The following is a 26,767-nucleotide window of genomic DNA, read 5'->3' on the forward strand; positions in this document are numbered from 1 at the left end:
AAACAGCCTCAAACTGTGACGCACCGGTCATGCAAGAGCTCCCTCTAGTGGCACAAGAAGGAACGTCATAATCATGTGAAAGCATGAAATGCATCTATCCATCTTCTGTCGGGCTCCATCTGGTAATCTGATCGCAGCCACACCGAGCAGGTCAGCGGTGAACAAGAAGGCTGGATGAGATCCAAAGTGCACAAAAAACAGGAAGTTGGACAGAAACAGGAAGTCGGACAGGCAGCTGCTGACGCAGCAGGTTTTCCTACCTGGAGCAGGGTTTAGAGGGCGCGATGTGGGAGAGGGAGGGGGGAGGAGAGGCAGCTCGGGACCCGGGAACAGAAGGGGGTGGGGCGGGGAGGAGGAGGTGGGGTTTGGGGGGCTACCAATGCTGAGCGTCTATACCTGCAGGGCTGAGCACCAGCGCCTGGAGGATGTCTGACAGGGACACGATGCCCTCGATGCTGGAGCACTCGTCCACCACCACCAGGCGATGCACCTGAAAACACCACAGAGAGGATCACACCGGGACCGGACCGCCGCTCGCCACGCCGCCGCCAGCGTGCCCCACCCGCACTCACTTCTGCTTTCACTATTCTGTCCACGATCGTCTCCATCGTCTCCATTTTGTGGCACTTCATGACGCCCTCGAAGTACTGCGAGCGATGTTTGAGGGCCTGCGTCACCGTGATGTCCAGGTTGTTGTACGTCTTCTCAGCCGCCAGGTTCTGCACAGCGGAACATTAAAACACCCACACGGATAGATAAATACAATTTAAATCAAATTATGTATTTTTAATATTGACTTAAAACGATTAATAAATACTTTTTAGATATTTATTTAATGAACATTTACTTTATTTGAATACTATACATTATGCAAAGAAATTGATATATAATATAGAAAATGTATATAAATAATTGAAAAAAACATTCATATACACACACACACACACACACACACACACACACACACACACACACACACACACACACACACACACACACACACACACACACACACACACACACACACACACACACACACACACACACACACACACACACACACACACACACACACACACACACACACACACACACACACACACACACACATATATTCAAGTATAATAAGAATAAGCAATACAATAATAAAATGTTCATAAAAGAATAGAATAGAAACTTTTGTCATGGTCACCAGTACTGTGAGATTAGAAAGTACTAACTCATCAGTGTATCATAAAATCTATAAAAGTACAAATATAAAAATAGAGGGATAAAACAAACAGATACTCATCACTCATACACACACAAGAGTACATTCCGTTGCACCGGTCCCTTATGCACTATATTGCACATTAGTGCTATATTATATAGACACACATATATATATATATATATATATATCAAAAACATTAATAAAAAAACTTAAGATGAAATTATCCTTGTATGAACAGTATAAAATTACTCACAATGACGTCAAACTTGGAGTAAATATCCACGACTTTCCCTGTTGGAGACAATAGGAGGGATAAAGTTGAGGTGGTTCCGTAGATTAGAGTCGAGTCGTGAGGGCGACAGAGTTGGTTCTCACCGGAGCCGTCCACCACGGGCAGCGCCGACACCCGCCGCTCCACGAAGATGTTGAGGGCTTTGATGATGGGCGTGTCCGGGTGGATGAAGGCGATGTCGTGGTACGTACCGATGCCCAGCTCGCTCAGCGTCTGCTTCATGAAGGCCGGCTTCGGCATCTCGCACATCTGGAGAAACAAAAAGGGAGGGCAAACTAAATCAGGCAGGCGGGAGATAAAAGTTAGTACTCCTGGGCAGAGAAACACAGCAGCCACCAGGGGGCAGCAGATGAGCGCGAGAGACTCACTACAGAGTCTCACTTCATGTCTTTTTTGATTTTATTTTTTTTTTTAAATCTAAATGGGATTGAATATTTCTGCACGACTTCCTTACAGTCTGCTCAACATATTCACGCATTTTACTTCCAGATGAAAAAGAAAAAGATTGATAAAATGAATATCAGCATCTCTTTTCTGAACATCTTACTGCTTCATTGTTTATTGTAAATGTGGTTTCTATACGTGGAAACCTTCAGTCCATGAATCATTGTTTGAATTCATCTCGTAACGCAGTAGTGACTGTTGCATTACTTTAAAAAAAAAGATCTGGCTGTTTGTCTGAGACAGTCAGGGACGTCAAATATGAGTGGATTGTCTCTTGATATCACAACTTGCACAGTAAATCCCGGTTTAATTTTCTCACTCGACGACACAAGAACCGGATTCCGAGCTGCGGCGTGTTGGACTCACGAACAGCTGGAGGAACTTGAGGATCCTCTTGTGTGTGAGGATGTAAAGTGCGTTCCCGGTGACGGGGTCGATGACAGGCAGGCGGTGAATTTTGTTCTTGATGAGCGTGTAGACGGCGTCGAAGAGGCTGCGGAACCAAAGCCCAGCGGCGGTTACAAGCTGCAGGCGAAACCCGCCGGCAGATGGACGGCGGCGGCGGCGGCGGCGGCGGCTTCAGGGAAACGTTACCTTGCCTCCGGTGAGATGTTGACCAGGGGCTTGAAGGTTGCTTGCAGATAAACTTCTGCACACAGAGGGAAGGAAGGAACACGTTTATTTTTCATTTCATCGATCTCTCCATCGTGTTGATTCATGACATGTTTCACCACAAAACATCATTTGTATTTTTGAGTTTTTTTTTTTTTTCTTTCTTCAAAGTTTATTCTGCATTAAAACTTGAAAAAGGTACAACATGTCACATTTACCTCTCCACGTCTCAAGCTTGTGTTCCTCCAACTCGTAAATTTGCACCTGAAAAAAAAAACACTCGCCATTTTCTATAAGGTCTGTTTTCAAATCTGCAACTGACGAGTGATTTCAAACAAAATGCAAAAGAATTCTCATGAGAAAATCAATTTGAAACTAAAAAGAGTGAAATCTATTGTTATACTGAAAACTGCTGTAATGCAACTACTTCAGGAAGTAGGTCAGCTCTGTGCCAAGCAGTGTTCTATTCTCAATCAATCCTTTTACGTGCCTGTGTCTACTGATATATGTCTATGAGTTTGATTTCTACATACAGTTTGAATCATTTATTTTAAAACACTTGTTTTAAAAGTAGATAAACATGTTTTACCGAACAATTAGGTCAAACAAGTAATTAATGTAAGTATGAGCAATTTATGTATGATACGTTCTGAGGGTCAAAAAAAATATAAAACTAAACAAAATGTCAGAATTCATGGTCAAACATGGGAAATATTTCCCACTGTGTTTCTGCAACTGGTTATAAACTGTCATTTATTATTAGACTTTCATATTTTATCAGACAAAAAACTAGTTTTCATGTCAATATTTGAAAAGTTTAAAAGCAGGAATGTTATGTTGTGTCCTTATTTATGCAAATTCTCAAAAGCAGTACCGCTTTCAACATATTGAAGAGCATACTAAACCAAGTCTTCTGTTATCGTGAACTCATCAGTTAGTTTGGGAAAAAAATAAGAAATAAACTACTAAAGTGCTGCAAGTTAGAATTAACTTTTGAGGCATTTTCAATGATTAAAGTTGGGAAAACGCCCCCAAAAAAAGCACAAAAAAAATGAGGAAATGTGTAGATTATTCTGACGTAGTAACTGCAAATGCTGTTGTTACAAGGACACGAGCCTCATATTCTTCTACTCATCCCACAAATGCATGTTTGTTATGAAACAGGCACCATGAGGTAGAGAAATACCGTATAACCTAAACTGCAAAAAAAAAAAAAAAACAGACTATTTCCAAATAGTGCCTGATTAAAGCGGGCGTGTGGACCTACCAGAGGAGATTTGTAGTATCTGTGCAGGATGATGATGAAGTCTGTGATTGTCAGCATCCCTGCCAAGAAAACACGTCGAATGTATGAAGAGAAAACAGAAAACAGGCTTTTGTGCAGTCGGATGGATTCGGCGTTAAGCAGGGCGTGGCTCAGAGAACACCCCCCCCACCCCCCCAAAAAACAACGCTGCATTCATTATTCAACACACACGGCTCTGTCTACAACACCACGTTTGTTTTTCAGCCTGCAGAGCCTTTTCTTTTTTCTTTTTTTTTTTTTAAATGAACTCCGGTCAACACAGAGGAGCCGCCACTGTGCTTAATGGTTTATGACAGCTCTAATGACTTCTGCTCAATATAGCATCGCGCTCCACTGGCCATGACCAGCAGCATTAATACAGCAGGTTTCCACTGAGCTCTTCTAGGAAATAACACAGACACACAACAGGGAACCTTTTTTTTTTTTTTTCCCCCCTCCCCTCCCCTCTCGAGAGGAGACGCTCTCGTTTAAAACTGGGATTAAAAAACAAAAACGCACAAGCCAGGATTTCTTCTTCGTGACGGTTCTTGAGGTGTGACTGTTGAGGGAGCATCCGCCCAGAAGGGTCACCACCACCACCACCACCACCACCACCACCACTTTAACACAGCAAATCCAACGCAGCAGCCGCACGGATGTAGTTTTGAGCTTTTACAGTCGCAGTTTTAGGCTTGTACATCCGTACGCCATCATCTGCAATCACGCCGGCGGATTCGTGTCTCCCGCTTCGAGCTTTTCGTGGCGTCGCCGTCCTGCACTTTAGCACTTGTCAACATGGTTTTTGCATTTGAGGTGTGACATTTGGTTCTGCGCTCGTTTTGTTAACTTTTTTTGCACTCGAGTCTGAACTTTTAAAGTCGTGTGTGCGAGCTTTTGCATTCCTGTTGTGGGCTTTTTACAGTCGTGTCTAAACCTGTATGATGGGACTGTTGCAGCCGTTTCATTCTTTTACCGTCATTCCTCAGCCGTTTGGCGTTACATTGTCAAATTCTGACGTCGTGTTGCAGCTTATGCACCCAAGGCTTTTTGGAGTTGTGTGTAGGACTTTTTTTTTTTTAAATCAACTTTTACAGTTGTGTTGCAGCATCTGTGTTCATGTGGTGACTTTTGCTTGCCTGTCACTTTATATCTCAGAGCGTTTTGCAATAAAAAAACTGAGGCCGCTTACCCACAAAGCTTTGTTTCTCGGTGTCCCACAGCGGAGCGGCTCGTACGCCGTTGGCGACCAGAGCGAAAAAAGCTTTCTTAACCTGTCAAGACACACAAAGAAAATGTTATACAAACACTGTAAGACAAAAGCAAAGTCACAAAAACAAGAAGTTTTCTTTTTTTCTTAAAGTAAAAACTTTGTGATTGAAATGATTTTTATTATTCAAAACCCCCAAAACTTTTTTTTTACCCAACAATCTAAGTTTTGGACTGAAAAATCTACATTTTTAAAGAAGTGTTTTCAAAACTTGGATAATTTTTATATCCAAAAACTTGCCGACTCGCGTCTCCACAAATATTTTCGACGTGTTCTTAAAATGTCTTTTATTCAGCGAATTTTCCTTCCCCACTTTAAAGTGCGTTTAGCCTTTGTCAAGTCCTACAGTTCTTTTCATCAAATTGGCTGAGTTGAACAATCTGCAGCTTCTGTTTTTAAAAAAAGATAAAAAGAAAAGGGATCTTAAGTTTGAAGTCTTGCTATGAATCGAATCAAGTAAACCTGTACAACTGAAGCCTTCCTCTTGATAAATCAAAACTCTGAATACGTTTTGTGTCGAGATTAAACCTCTGGACTCCTCGCCTCAGTGGATTTGGGGTTGAAAATCTGCTCATGGAGGTCAGACCGTATTCCTCTGGGATTATTGTTTAACACTTTTATGAGTCTTTAATGAGACACTTCAGACAAAAAGAGCTCCGAGCTGAAATACCTCCGCTTCCGTCTATTAAACTTTAACTTGTGTGTTTGGAATCATTTACCCTCCAGACAACCTCCGAATATGACGGATCGGCCAAAACATTATGACCACCTGCCCAATACTCCAGCAGATCTCCACAGACGCGCCATTTGTATTCAAGTAAACCACTACTACATTTGTTTTCCAGAAAAGAAGTCCCACTTTTTTTTGTTGTCGTTTTGGCCGCTTGTATGACGTACATCTCAAAATATATTGGACGTTATCATCTGTGACCACTAGATGTCACTATATGACCACAGAAAGCTGCTACAGCACAGCAGAAGAATCTCCATTATTGCTGTATTTGACTGAAACGGCAGGAAAAATTTCTCCAAAAACAAAAATGTCCACAGCAGGATTTAAAGTAAAAATAGAAAGAGAGCAGAGAGGGAGAGAAACGTGTGAGGGACTGCAGAAAAGCAGAGAAACTGCTTCCGCTTCAGCGGAAAATCAGAATAACAGATTATTTATAAAGAAGCAGATTTTGAATTAAAAGTAAAAACAAATAGCCCTCGTGGATCTTAACATCCGTTCAGATTTAAGTTGGGAGGGAAGTTTGTGTACTGCAGTATTTTGAGTTCCATGTGTTCTCCAGGTACCGGAATCCTGATCCATCACACCTGAGCCACCAGCTCATTGTTGGGGTTTTGGAGCAGCTCTGGGTAACCCGACAGCTTTTAATCAGCACCGGCAGAATTCCCGCAGCAGTTTGAGCTGCAAAGGCTCATCACTGCCCCACATCCAGAAACCGCTGCAGACCAGGAGACGCTCCGATGGTCAAACTCATTCAACTCCTTAAACTTGTACATTTTTCTGCCTCTAAAATCAACTCAGAGGACAAGATGTTCACTTTGTTTGCCGATAGAGGAGAAAAACCAGTGTTAACCCGTCAGTGGTCATAATGTTGTGGCTGTTCGGTGCATTACGTGGCCACGTGACAAGAAAAGAAAAGGACAATCATCTATGAGGCGATCCAAACCTGGAGCGCCGTGTCGAACACCACCAGCTTGGAGCTGGTGGGGACGATGTCGTAGCACTTGTGAGATTTCATAAAGCGCATGTAGATATCGCTCTCTGGTTCAGCAGCTGGAAGGAGAGAGAAAACCTTTAGAGGAGAGAAGAAATCTCTCACACACACACACACACACACAACATTACGTGAGCGGACCACTTACAGCCACTTTACTGCTCCATCTTACAGATAATTACACTCCGCTTCAAGCATCAACAAGCGGAAAAACACACGCAAACTAGTGCTGGCACAAATTCAATTAGATTTTCCTACACGAGCTGCTACATATGGAAAGTACCCAAAACACAAACATATCTATTATTTATGCTGTAGGAGCGAGACGTACTTGATCAACCGACCAGATTTATAGAAAATGAGGCTACGGCAAGTTATGTTTGAAGTACTAAGTTTATCATTTCATCGTTTGATCTTTTAAAATAAGAGGAAAACATTTACAAAGCCTGCGTTGCGTAGGATGAAGAGGATCCGTTTAAATTTTGAGATGGAATCAGAAATCTGTAGCAACGAACTACATCCTAACAGTAATTAACTTCTTCTTTTATTCATTTTAATGTTCATATATTTAAGGGAGCTGTAATTAACTGTCGAACGTTATCTATGCAGCAGCTAAATAACTCTTTAAATGATTATTGAGGGCTAAAGAATGAGCTTTATTGCACAAATGAATTTAAATGAAAATTCTCAAGAGGAAAAAGAAAAAAAAATGTACAAAAAAAACCAACAATATTTTACATTTAAGTCATTCAAAATGCCTGTTTTGGTGTTTCCCCTCCTATCTGCTTGTCAGCATTGCACATGTTTCTGTGTACAAGTTTTATTTTGAAGCAGAGGTTACAGGATGCGTCATAAATAATGAGAAACCTTAACAATATTGACAGTTTACAACAGATGAGCCTCAATCTCTGCAGACAATAACCCCTAAAAAAATATGTTAGAATAATGTGATCACCGTGAAATGACACAAACTGATTAAATCTAGTGAAAGACACCGAGTGGGAAACTCACCATCGTCATCTAGTTCAAGTTTCTCCAGCATGCCTTCGAATAATCCGTAGACCTGAAACAGAAGACGAGAAGTTGACGCACAAACTTGTTGTGAGCGGCTGAGCAGCGACACGCCGAGTTCCCCCTCAGCGGCCCCGGCCGCAAACGCGCCGCGACCACCCGGAGCGGAGCGGCGCGCGGCGCGCGAGGAACCCCGAGCTGAGCCGCGCGCCACCGGGCCGAGCGAACAAGCCGAGCCGCCGAACGAGCAACGGAACCGAGAGCGCGTGGAGGGAGGCACGGTGTTATGATTATTAGTGTTACAAAGACTGACTCACACCCCCTTCACACGCCCGGAGTGGAACAGTCCTGGTCCATTTGCTGCAGTGTGGAGGGAATCAGCAGCTGCTGCTGCTCCTGGCGCGCGCCGCGCACACACCTGTGCGCGCGCACGTACGCGGCGTCTGCGTGCGTGTGTTAGAGAGTTAATCCCATTGCAGCGAAATCAGCTGGATCCATTGTTTAAGCGGCCAAACTCACCAGACGAAACACGTGCGCGCGCTTGTATGTTTGGGGGTGGGGGTCGGGTGGGTGGGGGGGTTTAAAACCAGGAAGCAGCGCCGAGGGGGACACGCCCCTTTCCCGCAGACCAACCATATTAGGAAATCCCTTTGGTTGCTTAGCAGCAAGAAGCTGGGGATGCCTCACACACACGCACGCACGCACGCACGCACGCACGCACACACACACACACACACACACACACACACACACACACACACACACACACACACACACACACACACACACACACACACACACACACACACACACACACACACCAGAGAAAAACCCTCAATACATTAAAAACAAGGTTCAAGTGGGTCATCAAGGACAACATCAAAACACCGCCTGAATTTGGTGCCGATTGACACTTCCTCCTGATGCCATAAACGCTGAGTCATGCAGAAAAATTTGCACACACATCCATTAAGGTAAAAAAAAAAAAAAAAAGAAGGTGTTGCCGGTTTTCGACATGATTTCCCTCGGCGCCGTAAATTTGCATTCACAACACGCCACTGCAGCAGGACTGAGGGAGAAACGGCCGCATACCTGCTGCTGCAACAGTTCCCCAGTGTCGTCCTGCAAGTGGTGACACAGCGTTTCTATGCCCCGCACCGTCATAAATCTCATCCTGCAGTATCACGGCGCGCCCGGGGTGGCCTGCTTTCCCATCACAGCAGCCACCAGGGGAAGCACGCATACACAAGCCCGTTAAATTAACTGCTCTTGAAATTGGATCTCAAACTGTGAGGCCATGTGGCCAAAGAAGCACGCCTGAAGGATTTCTTTAGGCCTTCCTCTCTGAAGCCGGGCCTATTATTAATGGATACCATCAAGCAAATCGACACACGCAAATCCAAATTTGCATTTGTTTCATGCATTATTCAGACGTCAAACATTATCACAGGACTCTTGGTGTCACATTGCATGAGCCCACAACGGGAAAGTCGTTGCACTAATTTGACCTGCGCGGAAACTAAAAATAGACGCAAACTAAAAATATACCAGTTAGAGCAGTCGGATGGAAAAGTGTTGGCCTACAATTAGTCCACGTTAAAATTGAGAGTGGGTGGAATGAATTGCACACAATCGACCTGGAGGTACTGCATCATACTTAAACCTGCTCGTCGGGCCAAACTCCAAAGAGCGCCTCCTGCAGGTACCGTCAGGGTGCACGGCGAGAAAGAGATTGTATTTTCTTGACGTGCAAACGGGCGACTGAAAGAGAACATGTAACGTGCATGTATCCCTGAAGTGCGCCGACATTAAAATTACTGAGTGGCTGAAAGAAACTGCACTAATCTGACCTGCATTAAACTCGTTGATCTGCTCACGAGTGAAGGAAACTATCAAGATTGTGAGAAGACCGACAGTAAAATAAAAAGTAGCGGTTACTCTGCGGATAGTGTACCTTAAAATCTGTCTGAAGAGTAAAAAGATTTAAGTTAATTTGACCTGCAGGCCACAGCTGATTGAAGCAACAACATGCCAACGTCTGAAGAGACTCATCGAGTCCGGAGTCCAAAGATCTAAAAGAAAATCCCAAATGGTTTTTAAACCAGTGAATCCGCGGCGAGTAGATTTCTTTGTGCCGGTGCAGCCAAATTCAAATAAACTGCTGATTTGTTCAGGATTAAGCACCCGAGCAAATCCAAGAAAAAATGTGATCTCAGGATGGAGTTAAAATGTGTCCGGAAGCAGAAAGAGATTGGACTCGAATGACCTGTCGAAAAAAGGCCAACAAGTGTTTCTTTCCCCCCCAGTTAGGCCTCCTCCAAATTAAGAGAGGTGCTAAGAGAACTTGTAGAAATCTGACCTGCATAAGATGCAGGCAAAGATCTTTCTGCATTAAGTTCTTATAACTGCTGCCGGAGAGCAAATGTCCACATTTAGAAAGAGATTGCACTGGTTTGAAAGGCATGAAGGGAAATAAATAACTAAAACATGAAAAGTCCTTCTGAAACTCTCTTAATTGTTAAAGTGTGTGTGTGTGTGTGTGTGTGTGTGTGTGTGTGTGTGTGTGTGTGTGTGTGTTCACAGATGAGTTACCCATTATGACCCGAAGAAATGAAAAAGTTATCTCACACACACACACACACACACACACACACACACACACACACACACACACACACACACACACACACACACACACACACACACACACACACACACACACACACACACACACACACACACGGCTCCAACTGTTCCTGAAACATCTATTCAAACCACAAACGATTCTCCAAAAGTCACGGCCGTTTGGGTAAACAATCACAGAGCGTCTCTCCTTTCACTCACTTTATCTCATCTCTCCATTTCTTTTTCTTTTTTTTTTTTCTTTCTAAAGCACAGAAGAACTCGGGAGGCAGACCGAGTGTCGTGGTCACAACAGAACTCAAGGCCTCGCCGTGTCTTATCAGGCCCTTTTTTTGCAACTTGCTGCGTCTACAAACTGATTACCGGAGTCTCGAGGACAGGAGGCCGAGGAGCCACTGCACCTTCCGACATCGCAAATTAGATGTGAACTTTCTGTGAGCAAATTATCTTTTAATATGGCCAGATGACGACCCCCACCCCCACCCCCGCCCCCGCCACCCCCCTTCATACTGTAAATATGCCAGATTTAGCACGAGGCTAATTTCCATCCGCCGTCCCACATAAAATCATACAAGGTTACAAATATATAAAAACAATACGGAAAAACAGATATGATACAATAATTCTTCCTAAAAACCTAAAGTGCAAATATTAAAGTGCTTACTCAGCAGTCTGAGAAAGGTAAAGTGTCATTTTTTATTTATTTAAACTGCCTGACAAAACCAGTGGGCCAGTGGTGACGATTAGTAAAAGATTACACTTTAAAAAAAAAAAAGATTTATTAAACTAAATTGAATATAAAGTAACTAGTTAAATAGGAATGTAACTTTTGCATAACTTCACTAGTCTATCAATGAGCTGAAGTTACATCGGCATGCGGGAGGAAGATGTTCTATAATCTGGGTGTTAGCGGACTTTATTAACTGTAAGCAACATTTCAAAAATAACCTTTTGCAAATATCTTCATGGGAAATTCTTCCGGCTGATTCCGGCTGCCGAAGTATTGATTCACCGTCTGTGTGGCCGCAGCCAAACGCTCACGCAGAAAGGACGAGGACCCGTCTTTACATAACCGTTAGTTTGAGCTGCACGGCGAGCATCATGAGGCTGCGTCCTCCTGGAGCTGCGGCTGGAATCTGGGCGTCGGCATCTGACTCAGAATCCAAACAAACCCTCGGCCCGAGAAGTCTTGTGACGGACGCACGCTCCTCTGCTGCGGCCGAGCCGAGGCGTATTGCCGTTTGAAATACGGCGGAAATGCGGAGGGCAGGATTTACGCCCTCCGCCTGGCCACCGGAGCTCAGAGCCAACCGTGAAAACTTGATCCTGTTGACAAGTAGAAAACACTCCAGCAGCGGGGAGATTTGCATTCGTGCCTTTTGCTCAGTGACGACCGAATACGCCCGTATGAGTCAGAGAGAGCCGGCACATGACTCACGGACAGAGGGCGGGCGAGGCCGCGCTCATGCAGCCAGTTATCAGTTCTAATCGCCTACAGGACATCTACAGCCACCAACTATCCTCAAATGCATGTTTTTAAACTGTGTGGGAGTGGTACATCCTCGCACAGGCAAAACATGCAATCCTCTATCCGGGGGGGGGTTCCTCACTGTGAGGCCTGCAGCCCGCACACACTTCACCCCATCAGGAACCGAGAATGCATGAATCCTAAACAATGTCATGCCAACATTTGAAAAACGGCTAAATGGCTCAGACCTCCTAGAAGATGGATGGATGGATCATAATAATAATGCATTTTATTTGTATTGCACTTTACATTAGTAAATCTCAAAGTTCTAGAAACATTCATTTCCTTGACGTTTTTTCCAATTCAAAACTTCCTTTTTTTAAACGAGCATATTCACTTTAAACCATGTCTACTGCAAATGCCTGATTGTTTTAATGCTACAAATGGTATTTGTACTTGTTTTTAACTGCATTTTTAACATTTTGTTTTTGTAAAGTGTCCTTGAGTGTTCTGAAAGGCACTGATAAATAAAATGTATTTCTATTATTATCATTGCTCTGCCGAGTAGACACCACACACCTTGTTTAAGACCATTTACTTAGTGCTACTGCTGTAGGTTTAGGCTGCTGGGAGGCCTTCTGCAGTGCACTCAGCTCATTTCCGCTCATTACCACATGATCAGACAAACCATCACCCCAACACCTTCAGCGTCAGCCCTCTCATCCATCTGCCGCCTCAGACAGCTCCACTCAGACGAATCAGACACTTAACCAGCTACTTATAGAGACGTCTACATTATTAAAGCTTTTTGGTACTACCGACTACGACCATCAATCACCCATGCCGACTGGGTCGCCGCAATCCTTCCAAAACACACTAGTTTTAGAGAATTGACTGCCGTACAGACAGATCAATCGGGTAAAATACTATTTCCTCTCGGTCGTTCGCTTTTTCATACAGACTGCTGGATTTCAGTGCGACGTTTCACCTGCGAATGAGGCCGACATGCAGCGGAGGTGATTGGCTCTTTGCAGCGGAGCTGATGACTCACTTGGTGTGAGGTAGAGTAAGATGGCACGGGGCTCGACGAAGGGATCGGGGGTTTAGTGGAGGGAAGGCTGAGGCGCTGGCCCGTGTCCAGGGGCGTGGAGAGGGAGCGAGTGCGGGCGCTGGGCTCCGCCCGCTCGGGGCTGGGGCCGCCGGCCGGGACCTCCTGGGTGAACACGGGCTGGCTGGACGCCTGCGTGGGCGTGCTGGGCGGCGTGGACAGACCGGAGGCTGCAGAGAGAGAGAGAGAGAGAGAGAGAGAGAGAGAGAGAGAGAGAGAGAGAGAGAGAGAGAGAGAGAGAGATACGAGATGAGTTAGGAGAAATCTCGATTTGTGGGCGGATGGTGGTCTAATGACGTCAGCGATGAAGCTCAGCTGGAACCAATACCGGGACACAAGAGGAACAACAGACCAGGGGAGTTCAGAGTGAAAACACATGCGGGGGTAAAAGATGTCCCGACACGAGGTCAAACAACTAAATTATATCAACAAACTTGAACTTTTAAAAATCTGCAGGAACTCTGAAAAGGTTTTCGAACATGAGATTAACGTTATTCACGAGACAATATTAAACAAGGAAACAAATATCACATAGGAACGAGTTCTTTAACTCTAAAAAATAAGTACTGATTAAGCAGTTTCTTTGGAGAAGGTTTGATTTATTCATTCAGAAATAAAAAAAAAAGAAAAGAAATATATCAATATAGGCACAGTGAAGAACCTACGGTAAAGTTTAATACAGTAATGTAGCCGCAGTGATGTAGAATCTTCAGTGATGAAGAAACACAATACTGTAGAAACGGTGAAGAACTTGCAATGTAGAAAAAAACCACAAAACCAGTATCGTCAGTGGTGAATAACCTATGGTAATGTTCAAATTAAGCAATGTAGACATACTGATAAAGAACTTATGGTAATGTACAAATACAACACTGCAGTCAGTAGGCACAGAGATTAAATCCATGGTAATGTAGGAATACAGTACTGGAGAAACACTGATATAGAACCTGAAGGAATGCAGAAATACATTACTATAGAAACAGTGAAAAACCTATAGTGATGTTGAAATGCAGTACTGGAGAAGCATTGATGAAGAACAAAGGGTGACGTACAAATAATGAAGGTAATGACGAAATACAGCAATGTAGTGACGTAAAACCTGCAGGAGTGTAGGAATAAGTTACGGTAGAAACGGTGAAGAACGTATGGTAATGTGTTGTTTAATGTCACGGAAAACGCTGACTTGACTCGAAAGTACTGTATGCAGTGAGGACTCAAGAGTATTGGTTGGTGAACTGAAGTCGTTCTGGAGATTTTAACAAATACGTGGCAGATCATAACGTCCCCGGCCGGCCGGCAGCTGACGCCTCGTTAAAAAAAAAAAAAAAAAAAAGTCTGAACGAAGTGTAAATTATGCACCATGGTGGTGTTTTTGCTTGTTTTGCTTGATTAGTTCTCCTCTTAGGACCGTGTGGGGACATGATTACAGTCTCGTTTCAACCTGAGCTGATCAGTTAGAAGTGGAAACACCTGCAGAGTCTTTTTTTAAGCCGTCACTTAGAAACCACCACCTGGTTCTTGAGCGTTATCAAGGGGAAAAAAAAACAAAACATGATCTTCATTCACACTTTTAAGTTAGAAACAACCAGTTTGTGATTTAATGGTCTTCATTTTACTCAATATAAATACATATATCTTATCAAAACCATTATGTTATTTGATTTTTTTGACTATTTATGCCTCGATCCAGTCAAATTCTTATATTTCTTGGCATATTTTCATTGATATTGTTCATAATTGATATTATTACTGAAATAAATCTTTCTACACGGTAGAACGTTCGCCCACAAACATGATAACTATGTACGCTGAAAATAGAAAAATCTATTGCAGCGAATGGTGAATAGAAACTCCATCATTTGAACTGTGAAGCAGGAGCATCACTACCGTGTCACCGTCTATCTCACACCTATTTCTGCTCAACCGTTTATAAATCTCTGAAGTTCTTCCCACACTTTCCCACAGCTAAACTACATCTAACTACAGAACTACATACAGTAGATCCATTCTTTATTTAAATAGAACCGCTCCCTATCGTTATCTCTACTGTTTTCCCTGGTATCTAACGACTGCTTATATATAGACCGGCTGATTAACGGCGGTATTTCTTTTCTTGTGAGTTACTGTGTGACAGCTGCTTCCGTCACAGTGGAGGTGAGATCCGCATCAGAACCGGGCCGGTCACGGTGTCGGATTAAAACCACACACACACATCATGTGGCGTCTCCCCCCCCCCCCCCCCCCCCCCCCCCCGGGAGCATGCCGTCTGACATCAGACGTCACTTTGTTACGCACGGCGACATGCGACACTCACGCTGCTCCACCAACCACCACCAACCACCAGCCAGCCGGGACATTTTACTGAGGCCGACAACGAGCGCCGCGGCTCAGATTACAACTCCTCCTCTGGCACAAGGCGCCCCGACGAATGAATGATTACTGTAACTAACGCTGGTGTCACACTGAGGAGTCAGTCAAGTCACTTTATGTTCACTATCAAACTCACCAGTTCTGCAACTTTAAACCCGTTAAACTCACACTCACAAATTCAACACAGCCTCTCCTACAAACACGCCGTGACTAATCTGATAATGCACACTGTGGGATAAAAATGCACAAAGTAAGCCACAAAATGTGAACAAACTCTTTATGAATGAATGATTAAATATAAAAAAGGTGTAAATTATAATTAAATTATTGTTCAAACCTAGAAACCCACAGAGAAATTATTAATCATTCATTCATTATTGAAAGACTGAATAAATTAGAAAGAAATTGAAGAAAAAATATATAAACAAAAGCAAATAAATGAATAAAAAATGGGTTGATTGGAATCAGAAACCAAAAAAAGAATTAATTCAGATCATTTATTACCGAGAATAATTTTACAGTTTTAACATGTGTTTCTACTGAGGTTGAGTTGCATTTTGTTTTGACTGGAAACGGTGAGTCAGATCTGGCAACCCTGGAGAAAACGCAGCTTTCCGTTAACATGCACTAATGTCGATGGCGGATTTATTGCTATGGCTCGTAGAAACGCTACAGCGGGACACTTCAGAATGGTTAATTAAAAATATTGTGTGTCTGAATACGTTAATTAGTTTGGTCGTAAGTTTTTATCTCCCTGTGGGAGTGTCAAAGAGAGTATCCACTACCAGAGGGAGTGGTTATTTCCCCGCATGATGTCACAAAGGGAAATTGTCTGAATCGCCTGTATGAGCACACAAAAAGTGGAGCAAGTGAGGGAGATGGCAGACTTTCTTCACTACTGGGGCTTCAAACGCAGGCACATATTACTTTGATCAAACAATTTGAAAGTAATTATTTTTCTTGATATGGGACGTTTAAAGCTGACATGGTAATCTGAGAATTTGTGACGGTGAGTCCCAAGATAGGGGAATTGCTGCATCAGATCCCAGGAGCAACATCTAAAGCTTCAGTCCAGTTCAGAGCGCAGTTCTAGGAACAGATAAGATACTGCGCAGAACCCCTAAACTCCCAGGACCCCAGTTTGAGGATGATACAGATACCACCTTACACATGGTGAGAATCAGCTCCAAAAGTAGTGAGAAGGATATTTTATTGTCCTCATATAACCTATAAATCACTCTTATTCTTTTTTAGCCTCAGTTTGTTGTATTATGGACAAAAAAAAAAAAACAAGAAGCTGTAACACCAGTACTAAATATGAAGTTTCACAATAAAAGACCCATTAATCCAAACAGAGTGTTTTCGCATAAAACTGCAGCTCAGCATGTGTAGAACAAAACTTCCAAACGTTAAACTGATTCAACGCTGAGAAACATGGACCGTGTAGAAAACCAATCTCAGGTTTCTGTTTTGGGATCACTCAGCAGCTTGTAACACGACTTGTAGTAATTGAAGTCGTTTTTTAATGCTTTCTATGATGACGGGTGGTGAATCGAGGAGATTTTCCTTAAAGGAGGCCGGCGGGGGGGGGGGGGGTCAGGTGGGCTTCAGCCTGTCCGAGCACACTCAACACTATCTCCTGACATTTCGTTGGCGTCCACGTTCCCTCTTTGGCCGCGTCCAGCTTCCGCTGTGTGGCCTTCTTATTTTAGCTCCGCTGTTGTGGCACATTCCTCAGGAGGAGATAACAGCGGGGCCGGGAGCCCCTCGCCCTCCCTGCAGCCCCGCTCAGCCGGAGGGCCAGCGAGGCTCCACCCGGTAACACCGGACATCAAAAGCCAGGCGGGGAAGAGTTTACTGCAGGGAATTAAATCATTTCGTTGGTTTTTTTCCAATCAATAAATGTGATTAAATTGATGTCTTTCTTAACAATCTGTTGTCTGAGAGATGACATGAAATATGCAAATAGAATGTAATAATATAAATTATAAGTTTATTTTTTCCAAAGCCAGCTAAGGATGCTTGAGGTTATTTATTCATTTATTTTACCATTTGGAATCTGCAGTGTAAACATGGGTGTTGAGCACCATTTTAACACTTCTTGAGGATATTTAGTCAGTTGTCGTCGCTATACGTGACTGTGTGTTTACTCCTAGTTTTAAATCAGCAAATATCTCATCGTAAAGCGCTGATTTTAGAAGAAGAAACTAGTTGTTGATGTTTAATTTCTTGAGGGGGGGTGGGGTCAAATTCTTTAAAGTAACTTTGATTAATATCAATATTAAACATCACATTTAAAAAAAATAAATATCTTCAGTATTGCTGCTGAAGATCCATGATACTGATAGAAAATACACAAATTTGAGACCATTTCCATCTTTGCATGAGCTCCTGCAGAAACTAGGGTTGAATATATCTGAAGAAGTTTTCAAACATGACGTTGTGTAAATGTCGCAGAGCAGTTGTGATTAGGAAGTAGGAAGTCTCTCCCCAGTCATGATTTGGCCATTAGATGTGCAGAAGGAGATCCTCAGAGGATCCGATCCTCCCGTTGTAAATATAAAGGAGCAGCTCGTGAAACACTGGGAGATGTAATCAATCACAAATCCAGTGAAATGCAAATTGGATTTATCATGTAAGCTCCAAAACAAAGAGACGCCTCTGTTGATATTTGTTTATTAATTTTAATACTACACATGGTACGTTGTTGTGCACTCACTGAAAAAAACGAATATTTAAATATAATTTTCATTTAATCTTTTTGGTTTACTACAGTATTTATTTGAGAGGAAAACTTTGTTGTTAATTTTCTTTTTTTTCCTTATTTGTTTTCGTACCTTATTTGAAATAAACATTTCAATCAATCAATCAAAAACAGTCAGAATGTATGTGTGTGCTGGGGTGTTCAATAGTATCTTAAATATTTTAAATTGTACATTGTGTTTTTTTTTTATTTTAAATTATTGATATATCTGATTTTATTTTCAATTATTTAAAAATACTGAATTTGTATCATTCTTTAGCATTATTTTGTTAATCAATATGTTATCCTAACATGGATTTTACATTTCTATTCTTTCATTATTATTATTATCATCATCATGGAATATAATAAAAATAATATATAAAAATACTGCCAATAAAAGTAAAACATTCTTTATTCTCTGTTATTATTTGAAAACGATTTTAAATTGCAATAAATAATTACAATAAGAATTAAAATTATGATTACACTATAACTGATTATGAATACCAATAATACTCTTATTGATGTGTTTTTGTAATTTTGCCTTTATTGTTGAATTCCACTTTTCTTTGGAGATCTGAATTAAAACTTGATGCAGATTATTATATATAGATATTTTTTAACTACAAAGAACTTAAATACATATAGCGCGCCGATCATTTTTCTTCATTTTGTTCTGCCCAAGCGCTGCACAAAGTGTTTGCGAGGAGAGCAGAATGACTTCTCACATGTTCATGTCGGCTTCTTAACGCCGTGCTAACGGCTTCAGCTTCCCCGCTGCCGACGTTACGGATCAAACCGGTCAGTTTTTTTTTTGGGCCAGAGGTGTCACCGCGTCGCGTACCACTTTCACGGCAAAAACCCAAACGTCACACAGAGCCGCAAAATGAGCGTACGTCACCGTGTCATGGCCTCACAGTTTGTCAAGCCTCTGCTGGAGACAGTGGAGGAAACAAACAAGAACCAATATGAGAACAAAAAAAAGAAAACCTGGTTTGGGGATTTTAAAGGGGATCACAGGTTTAATGGAATCCAACCCTGGTTGTGACTGTTGTGTCATTCAGTGGCGGAAGTGTGAACGCCGACATCTGAACTCTGGTGAACTCTTGACATCTTGGATGCTAGATTTGTAATGAGACCGGCAACGAGGGAGCTTGATAGAGTCGAGATCAGCAGCTGGGCTGGAAGCTCTGTAGGGGCCTAGTTAGGAGGGAAGGCGGCCAGATCAGTAGTTACATAGGGGTTAAGTGTAATAGGTAGCTAGACATGTGGGTAGGTGGCGAAGTATCATGATAAGTGTCAAGGGGGCAAAGTAAATAGGTAAAACGTGGCAAGGTAACTACAGCAGGGTATGTAGCGCCGCACTAAGTAATAACGGTGCAATATGTAATAATTTAATACATTTTCAACTCAATATGTAATAACGCCGCATTCTGTAATAGCTTGTTATATATTGCAACAGTTATTACAAAATGCGGGTGTGTCGGGCTGCATTATGTAGTAATGGTGTAATATGTAATGTAATAAATGTTCAACTCATTATGTAATAACACAGAATTTTGTAATAATCTGCTGCTTTTTTTAATAAAAGTTGTTGCATTTTGTAATAACTTGTCACGTTTTGCAACAGTAATTACAAAATGTAGTCTTTTTTTTTTAAAGAAAATGTAATAATTATGATAAAAAAATTAAAGAAACTAGTATGATGTTTTATTACTCAGGTGTAAATCAAATGTAACTGTATTCTTTATAATGGAGAATTAGTTCACAAGCGAGAGACAAAAGCTGCACTAATTAATTATTGCCGACACAAACGTTACGGGTGCACTGAAATTTTGCAAGACATAAAACACGTGCAATCTGAATTATGTTATGTAATTATTATATATGATACAAAGCATAAAAACCACAAAAACAGACATCTATTACATTATTACATAATGCGGCTCTACACACCCGCATTTTGTAATAACTGTTGCAATATGCAGCAAGTTATTACAAAATGCGGCAAAGTTTATTACATAATGCGTTCCAGAATTTTATTACAGAATGCGGCGTTATTACATAATGTGTTGAAAATGGATTACACTATTACATATTGCACCGTTATTACATAATGCGGCACTACAGGGTAAGTTGTTTTTGTCGTTGGCTAAAACAGTAGCTGGAGAGGTGATGGGATGGTTAGACATATAGATAATTAGACATATGGATAATTAGACATATAGATGGTTAGACATATATTAGATGATTAGACATATAGATGGTTAGACATATAGATGATTAGACATATAGTAGATGATTAGACATATAGATGTTAGACATATAGATGGTTAGACATATAGATGTTAGACATATAGATGTTAGACATATAGATGATTAGACATATAGTAGATGATTAGACATATAGATGGTTAGACATATAGATGGTTAGACATATAGATGGCTGGATGGGCAAACAGAAAGTAGTGAGGTGGAGAGGTTGGAGGCAAAGTAGGCAGTTAAATGGATCAAAACATCATGATGACATTTCTGATGAAGATGGAAGAAAATATATAAAAAAAAAGTAGGTTGTGAAAACCGACTTTAAGTAAGTAGCAAGGCCATTCCTGGTTGGTCATACGGGTGACCAGAAAGGCCGTCAAGAAATGGTGACGGCTCGATGGACGGACGTAATAAAAGCAGGTGGTGAGGTGGAAAGGTGTGTGGAGACGTAGGTGGCCAATCCAGGACAGTTTGGCTCCACAACATTGCTTGACAATTTGAAAGGTGATCAGATCAGGAGCTGGACGGGCGGCTACGTCTATAACAAGGTCGCTGTTCTAGATCATCAGTTAGGTAGAGCCGAGGCAGGTGGCAAGGTAGGCAGCTCGGTAGGTAATGAAGCCACTCCTGTAGATATGTGGTAAAGACGCTACGTAGTTAAATGGATGACAGGTTGGTTAAATCAGTGGCTTGGTAGGTAACCAGGAGGAATTGTTAACAGCTAGTTCGATAGCTAGACGGAGGGAGGTGGTTGGGTCAGTACCGAGACAGGTTACTATGGTATCTCGTAGGGGCTGGGCAAAAAAATCAATTTATCGGATTTGTAGTTAAAAACGATGTGTTTAGCAAATTCAAGCATTCATTGTTGAATGACGGAGCCTCATTCACTTTTTATTTATACGTATTTTAACTCTGAGCGTTAAATCACAGCGTTAAAGTTGCACTTTCGACAATATATCTGACATCTGTAGTCATTTTTAATTGCATTCAGGAAAAAAAACATCGAATTGATACTCAAATTTGTGTTAGACAAAGTATCTAGGTAGGCCGATAAATAGATGATAAGATAGTTTGGCAAGGTTTCTAGACAGATGGCAATATAGCGAGACACATAGCTAAGTAGGTTGGTAGGTAACTAGGTGACGGAGTAACTAGATAGGTGGCGAGGTACGTAGCAAAGTATCTCGGTGGGAGGATGACTCCAGATAGTGATGGTGGCAATAATGCTTGGCAGTTTGAGAGGTGGCTCCATCAGTTGGTGTTTTGAACCAATTTATTAAAAAACTGGCACTCTAATGATGACATTTAACACAAACGGGACGTACGTGAGACATAAAATGTGCCGTTGGACAAAGGAGAAGGACGTAACGCAGCACGCGAGCGGCGCAGCAGCTCACCGGACAGGCAGGACGCCTCGGACTGGTGCCTCCCTCCTAACCCATCCTGCTCCTTCCGTTTCTTGCTCCTCCTCAGGCTGCCAAACCTCTTCATGGAAGGCAGCGGGTCGCGGGCTCCGAGCTAAATATGACCATGACCACCGGCATCACGGAGAGAAGCGCGACAGCTGGAGAACGCTCAGTCCACACGCCGGATTACGCGGCGGCGTCGGAGAGGATTCCCAGCGGGTGGAAGTTGATGGATTCGCCCTCTCGGGGAGGAGCCGGCCCCCTGAAAGCTGATAGAGGCGAGTCTTTGGACGAGGAGCGGATGTGTGAGATGACTTCTCTCAGATTTCCTGAATTTCTGAACGCGGCTCTTGAGTTTGAAGAGGAAAATGACAGTAGGCATGTGCACATCCAGAAGGAAAACGCCCCAGCTGAAGGAAGGAGGCAGAGCGCAGCGGATCAAACAGGGGCCGGGAAATCCCGAGAGCTCCGGCGGAGAAACTTCCCTCCTTATTCGGGATGCGGACGGCGGCTTCCTCCTCCTCCTCCACGCTGAGCCGGTGCAGCAGACTGTCAGGTGCAGCTGCGGGAGGCGTCGCTTTTATTTTAGCAGCATGTCAGCAGCTTCAGGAGGAGGCCGGGCCAGCCGGGGAGACGTCTGTGATTGGCTGGACACTGTCGGAGACACCCCGTCCCACCCCCCCCTCCCCTCTTAAACACAGAGACAAACCAGCGCAGGAACATCTGCTTCACCTCGTCCTCAACACAATCACTGATTAAAAAAAATAAAAAATAAAAAATGTGATGAGAATTCCTCTGCATTGATACAGACAGTAAAAGTTGCTGAGTTGTAATTCGCTCAGCCGGCTATCTGTAACTCTGGGGGGGCTTGACCTTTAAGCCTCGGAGGACCACGGGGGGGTTGGGTGGGGGGGGGGGGGGGGGGGGGGGGGGGGCATCCCATGTTCTGTCAGCTGATCAGAAAGCTAGTCCCACACTGTCTCAATTAACATATTATGCAAGTGTTCCCACTCAGATTGGAGCGAAATTAATTTTATTCCATCAGTTGTTCTCGGTTTCATTTTCAATGTATAAAACTTCATAAGCTTTATGAAATCTAAGTTTTTCTGTGAGTTGTTCCATTTAAAAAAATAAATTACTAAACTTGTGATTAACTATTTCAATGGTACATCCGAAGCGTCGAGTGTAAAATGTCCTACTGTCAGGTGGTTAACCAGTAATATTTTCAGGTTTTTCTTGATATCAAACTGAATATTTTCAGTTTGTGAACTGTTAGTAGATATAAAATAAGAAGGTTCACATCAGATCGGCTCTTAGAAACATTGTTAGACGGTTTCCCGACAAGAATAAGTGAAACTACTCATTTATGACAGCACTAGTTAAGCTTTAATATGCTAATGTTGTGGTTGTGTAAAAAAACGTTTCTATGAGTTCATATCCATGAAGATCAAGAAGAAGAAGAAGAAAAAAAACCCTCCTCTCCTTGTAAGGCTCGACTTTTATGAATTAAGAAAGGCAGAAATGTCCAGTTCTTTTATTTACTGACAACATACAGTCATCGCAGTAGCAACGGAGAGAGTTAGGAGAGGGGAAGAAAAAAAAAAAAGAAAGAGGAAAGGTTGTGTGAGGAGCTGCTGGGAGTCGGGTCACTTCCAGATAAGGTTATGAACGGCTGCCTTCAGCAGCGAGAGACTGACAGTGTGCAGGCAACGGGGGAAAACACATATTTAGACCTGCAAGGCAACAAGGCCACATTCTGCTCATAGTTTCGGGGCACAGAGATAGAAGCAAACACCTCGCGTCAACACAAACACGCATCAACGCACATCAGCGCGCTGAAAAAAAAATGACAGAAATACTTGAGTTTGAATGCCGAGGTGATTAAACTTACAACAGCTTCATTCCCACGAGTGTCAAAGTCAAATGAAGATTTAAGCGTCAGCACACTCTGGTGGTGGGACTGAGACATTTACAAAGACGTCTCCGCGTGAAATAAATCCTCCACATATATACTGGAGAGCTATTACTATTCATATTTCTGCTTGAGGAAAGCTCCACAGAGCTTCACATTGTTCCCCCCCACACTAAAACTTGTAATCCGTAATTCAAGATTAAATATCAGATTATTATAACATTAAACCTGCAGGAGAAGGACATAAAAACCAAAAGTATGTGAACATGCATTAAAAAGAAGGACTGTGAGATTAATGTGGCGCTTTATGTGTTCAGATCCACGATCTGCGGTCAGATTACACCGGCTGGACACAGACGACTCAGTTTAATCCGAAGAAACAACTTTAAAAAAAAAAAAAAAATGTAAAAGGAATTTCTCTTGCGTTCATTTAATATTTCAAAGTATTTCCAAGCACAAATGGAGTTTAAGGTCTGTTTTGATGAGTTTGCAAAAATGTACCTGCGGGCGCCACCTGGAGTTCATGTGCTTGAAATCAAGACATTTTATTATTTACATTTTTCTATTGTATTTATTTATTTATTTATTTATTTATTTATTTATTCAGTCAGATTTAATCTTTTAGTCTCTTCTTTTCAGTTTAGTTGTTACTCCTTATTCTTAAACATTTACTTATTAACTTCTACCTGCTTTTTTTTCCCTGTTTTAATTTATTCTAATTTAGTTTGTCAATTATTTGCCATCAGCTGAGTTCAAAAAAAGGTGTTTTTTTCGTCTTTCAAGGAGTATTAGTTACAACATTCTACAGTCATTACCTGTGACGTGAGGGAGGAATGCTTGATGGGTTTAAATCTTTTTTTTTTTAAATATGTAAAACATTTTGTGCAACTTTTTTTTTTTTTCTCATGCAAAAAGTAGTATATAAACTATATATAAAGTATATAAAACATAAAGCTTGTGGGCCAAAACGGGCCACCAAGAGGCTCCGATCTGACCAAGCCACCAAGACCATTGTAAAAAAAACTTAAAAAATAAATTTATATATAAAAAAAAGATATATATATAAAATTTGTTAAGGTTAGCAGATACAACACTCAGCGTTGAACTGAGATATCCGTCATGCTGCCATGAAAGATAGCAAACTAGCATTAGCCTCATTGTCAGTTTGTAAAAAAAAAAAACACCCATAATGCAACAGTAATAGGAGACTTTTTTTTTTTTTTTTTTGGACAATTCACTGTATTTTGCATCATTAAAATTAACTTCAAGTTGAGATTGTAGTCATTTGATGCCGTATTGGTTTGGTTTTGAAAAGATATATACATTTTCATCACGTACACTTAAAACTTAAAGGTAAATCTTAACATGGAACTATTTTTCCAGTCCGGAGTGTCTCGCTCCGTTAAACAGCGTCCCCAGAGGAAACAGTCCGACCGGTGAGGTTTGTTCCGCCGCCGCCATGCTGACCTCTCACACGAATGGCCGCCGGTCCGGTTCCGAGCCACAAACACACGACTCACGCTTTTTCATCCGTTTGATGCTGCTTCCAGCTCCTCCGTCTCCATGTACGACCGGCCTGTTCTTCCCTGTTACACAATAATCAACCACCCAAACACATGGGGACGGAGGAGCTGGAAAAAAAACGACAAAAAACCCCCCCAAAAAAACAGGCCGTTCTGTCTGGAATTCATAAAAAAAAGGAGGCCTTGTTCTTGTTCTGTCTCATTTCCACGTATTTATGTTATTAGAGGAGTTTTAATGGGCGCTGGCGGAGGTCGTGTGGCTTGTGGGAGGCCAGGCTCGTAACGTAACCTGCGGTCAGGCACAAATGAACATTTGATCCTTTTTTGAAAAACTCCAGTGGCTGGAACCAGATTGTTGTCTGGAGAGTGGGATCAGGTTGTTCTTTCTTTCTTTCTAATTCACATGAAGGAGATAAAAACCAGGGGGCCATGCTATCTCACTCTTCAGCACTTTTTTCAGCATTTTCAATGTTTCTTTACTTTGTTACTGTGACGACTGTCGGGACCATCCAGAGCTCCTCCAACCCGGGAGGTTGAGACGAGCATGGGCCTTTCTACCTCATAACATTGGTTTGGAGCTGCAATATTTAACCTTTTAAATACGCGTCACATGTCTGAAGTTTCATGACTCCAAATTAGAACATTGGACGAGTTCATTTCGTGGTTTTGTCTTGAATATTTAGTTGTTTCAGCCTCTATGTTTACTATTTTTTCTGATCCTTGAAGTGATTTACTCAAGCTAAGGAGCTCCACCGTTTTCCAAGAGAGTATTTAGTGAATGTAATAGATTACAATAGAGAGACAAACCGCTGTTAGGAAATAACAACTGTGATTAACAAAGAATTAAAAACGAGACGTACATAAGGAAAGTACTAATTTAGATGTGTGCATGAAAGCTATTAGAATAGTAATACTTCTATTACTACTACTAACAGTCTCAATAAATCAACAATGATTTCCGGCACCACACGTGCAGTTCGATTGACGGAGTCGTCACCGACTATACGCTTCGAAATCTTTTCTCTTTGTAACAAAGCATCAGGATTCGCCCGTCGCCATTCTCCTCCATTCATCCCCGAATCCAGAAAGACTCGACCCGACGTCACTCTTACCTCTCCGGCTTCTGGAGAAGAGTTTGATGCTTCCGGATGTGGAGCCGGACGCCGAGCGAAAGAGCCCGCCGAGGCTGAGGCGTCGGGGGGACTTGGGCGATGAGCTCTGGAGGGCTGGGTAGGGGAAGAAGGATCTGGGCGACCCCGAGCCGGGTTTTATTTGCACCGGAGCGGAGTGAGAGTGCAGAGCGGCGACGGCCGGACTCCTCGCCGTCGCCCCCTTGGCGGGACTGGCTGAGCGGATGAGGCGTTCTCCCTGAGGGACAACATGGAGGCGGCTGTAAACCGGCTTCGAGATGCACAATGACTTATTCTACACTCACACCACTCTACAGAAATTCAGAAACTGTACAACACAGTCGGACT

The 26,767-nt window shown here is 42.4% G+C and overlaps 1 protein-coding gene across 9 annotated transcripts in view; it reads right to left on the reverse strand.

The window, feature by feature from the left end:
- The window catches only part of LOC308106659 (5'-AMP-activated protein kinase subunit gamma-2-like), a 38,265-nt gene that overhangs the window by 6,143 nt on the left and 5,355 nt on the right, over nt 1-26,767 (reverse strand). For 4 of the 9 annotated variants that reach the window (XM_080458527.1, XM_080458526.1, XM_080458528.1 and 1 more), the window contains exons 3-15: nt 26,402-26,657; nt 13,011-13,237; nt 7,849-7,900; nt 6,790-6,896; nt 5,036-5,117; nt 3,829-3,887; nt 2,780-2,825; nt 2,544-2,598; nt 2,316-2,442; nt 1,589-1,754; nt 1,467-1,504; nt 573-719; nt 397-490 (exon numbers count right to left, since the gene is read on the reverse strand). In XM_080458527.1, the coding sequence (XP_080314653.1) occupies nt 397-490; nt 573-719; nt 1,467-1,504; nt 1,589-1,754; nt 2,316-2,442; nt 2,544-2,598; nt 2,780-2,825; nt 3,829-3,887; nt 5,036-5,117; nt 6,790-6,896; nt 7,849-7,900; nt 13,011-13,237; nt 26,402-26,657 (1,456 nt within the window). Of the gene's footprint in view, nt 1-396; nt 491-572; nt 720-1,466; nt 1,505-1,588; nt 1,755-2,315; nt 2,443-2,543; nt 2,599-2,779; nt 2,826-3,828; nt 3,888-5,035; nt 5,118-6,789; nt 6,897-7,848; nt 7,901-8,165; nt 8,417-13,010; nt 13,238-21,845; nt 21,977-26,401; nt 26,658-26,767 lie in introns of those variants that run through there. The other 5 variants (XM_080458530.1, XM_080458533.1, XM_080458531.1 and 2 more) reach the window with 5 other exon arrangements.

This window comes from Lipophrys pholis (assembly GCF_963383615.2).
Source record: "Lipophrys pholis genome assembly, chromosome: 1".
NCBI classification, from domain to species: domain Eukaryota; kingdom Metazoa; phylum Chordata; class Actinopteri; order Blenniiformes; family Blenniidae; genus Lipophrys; species Lipophrys pholis.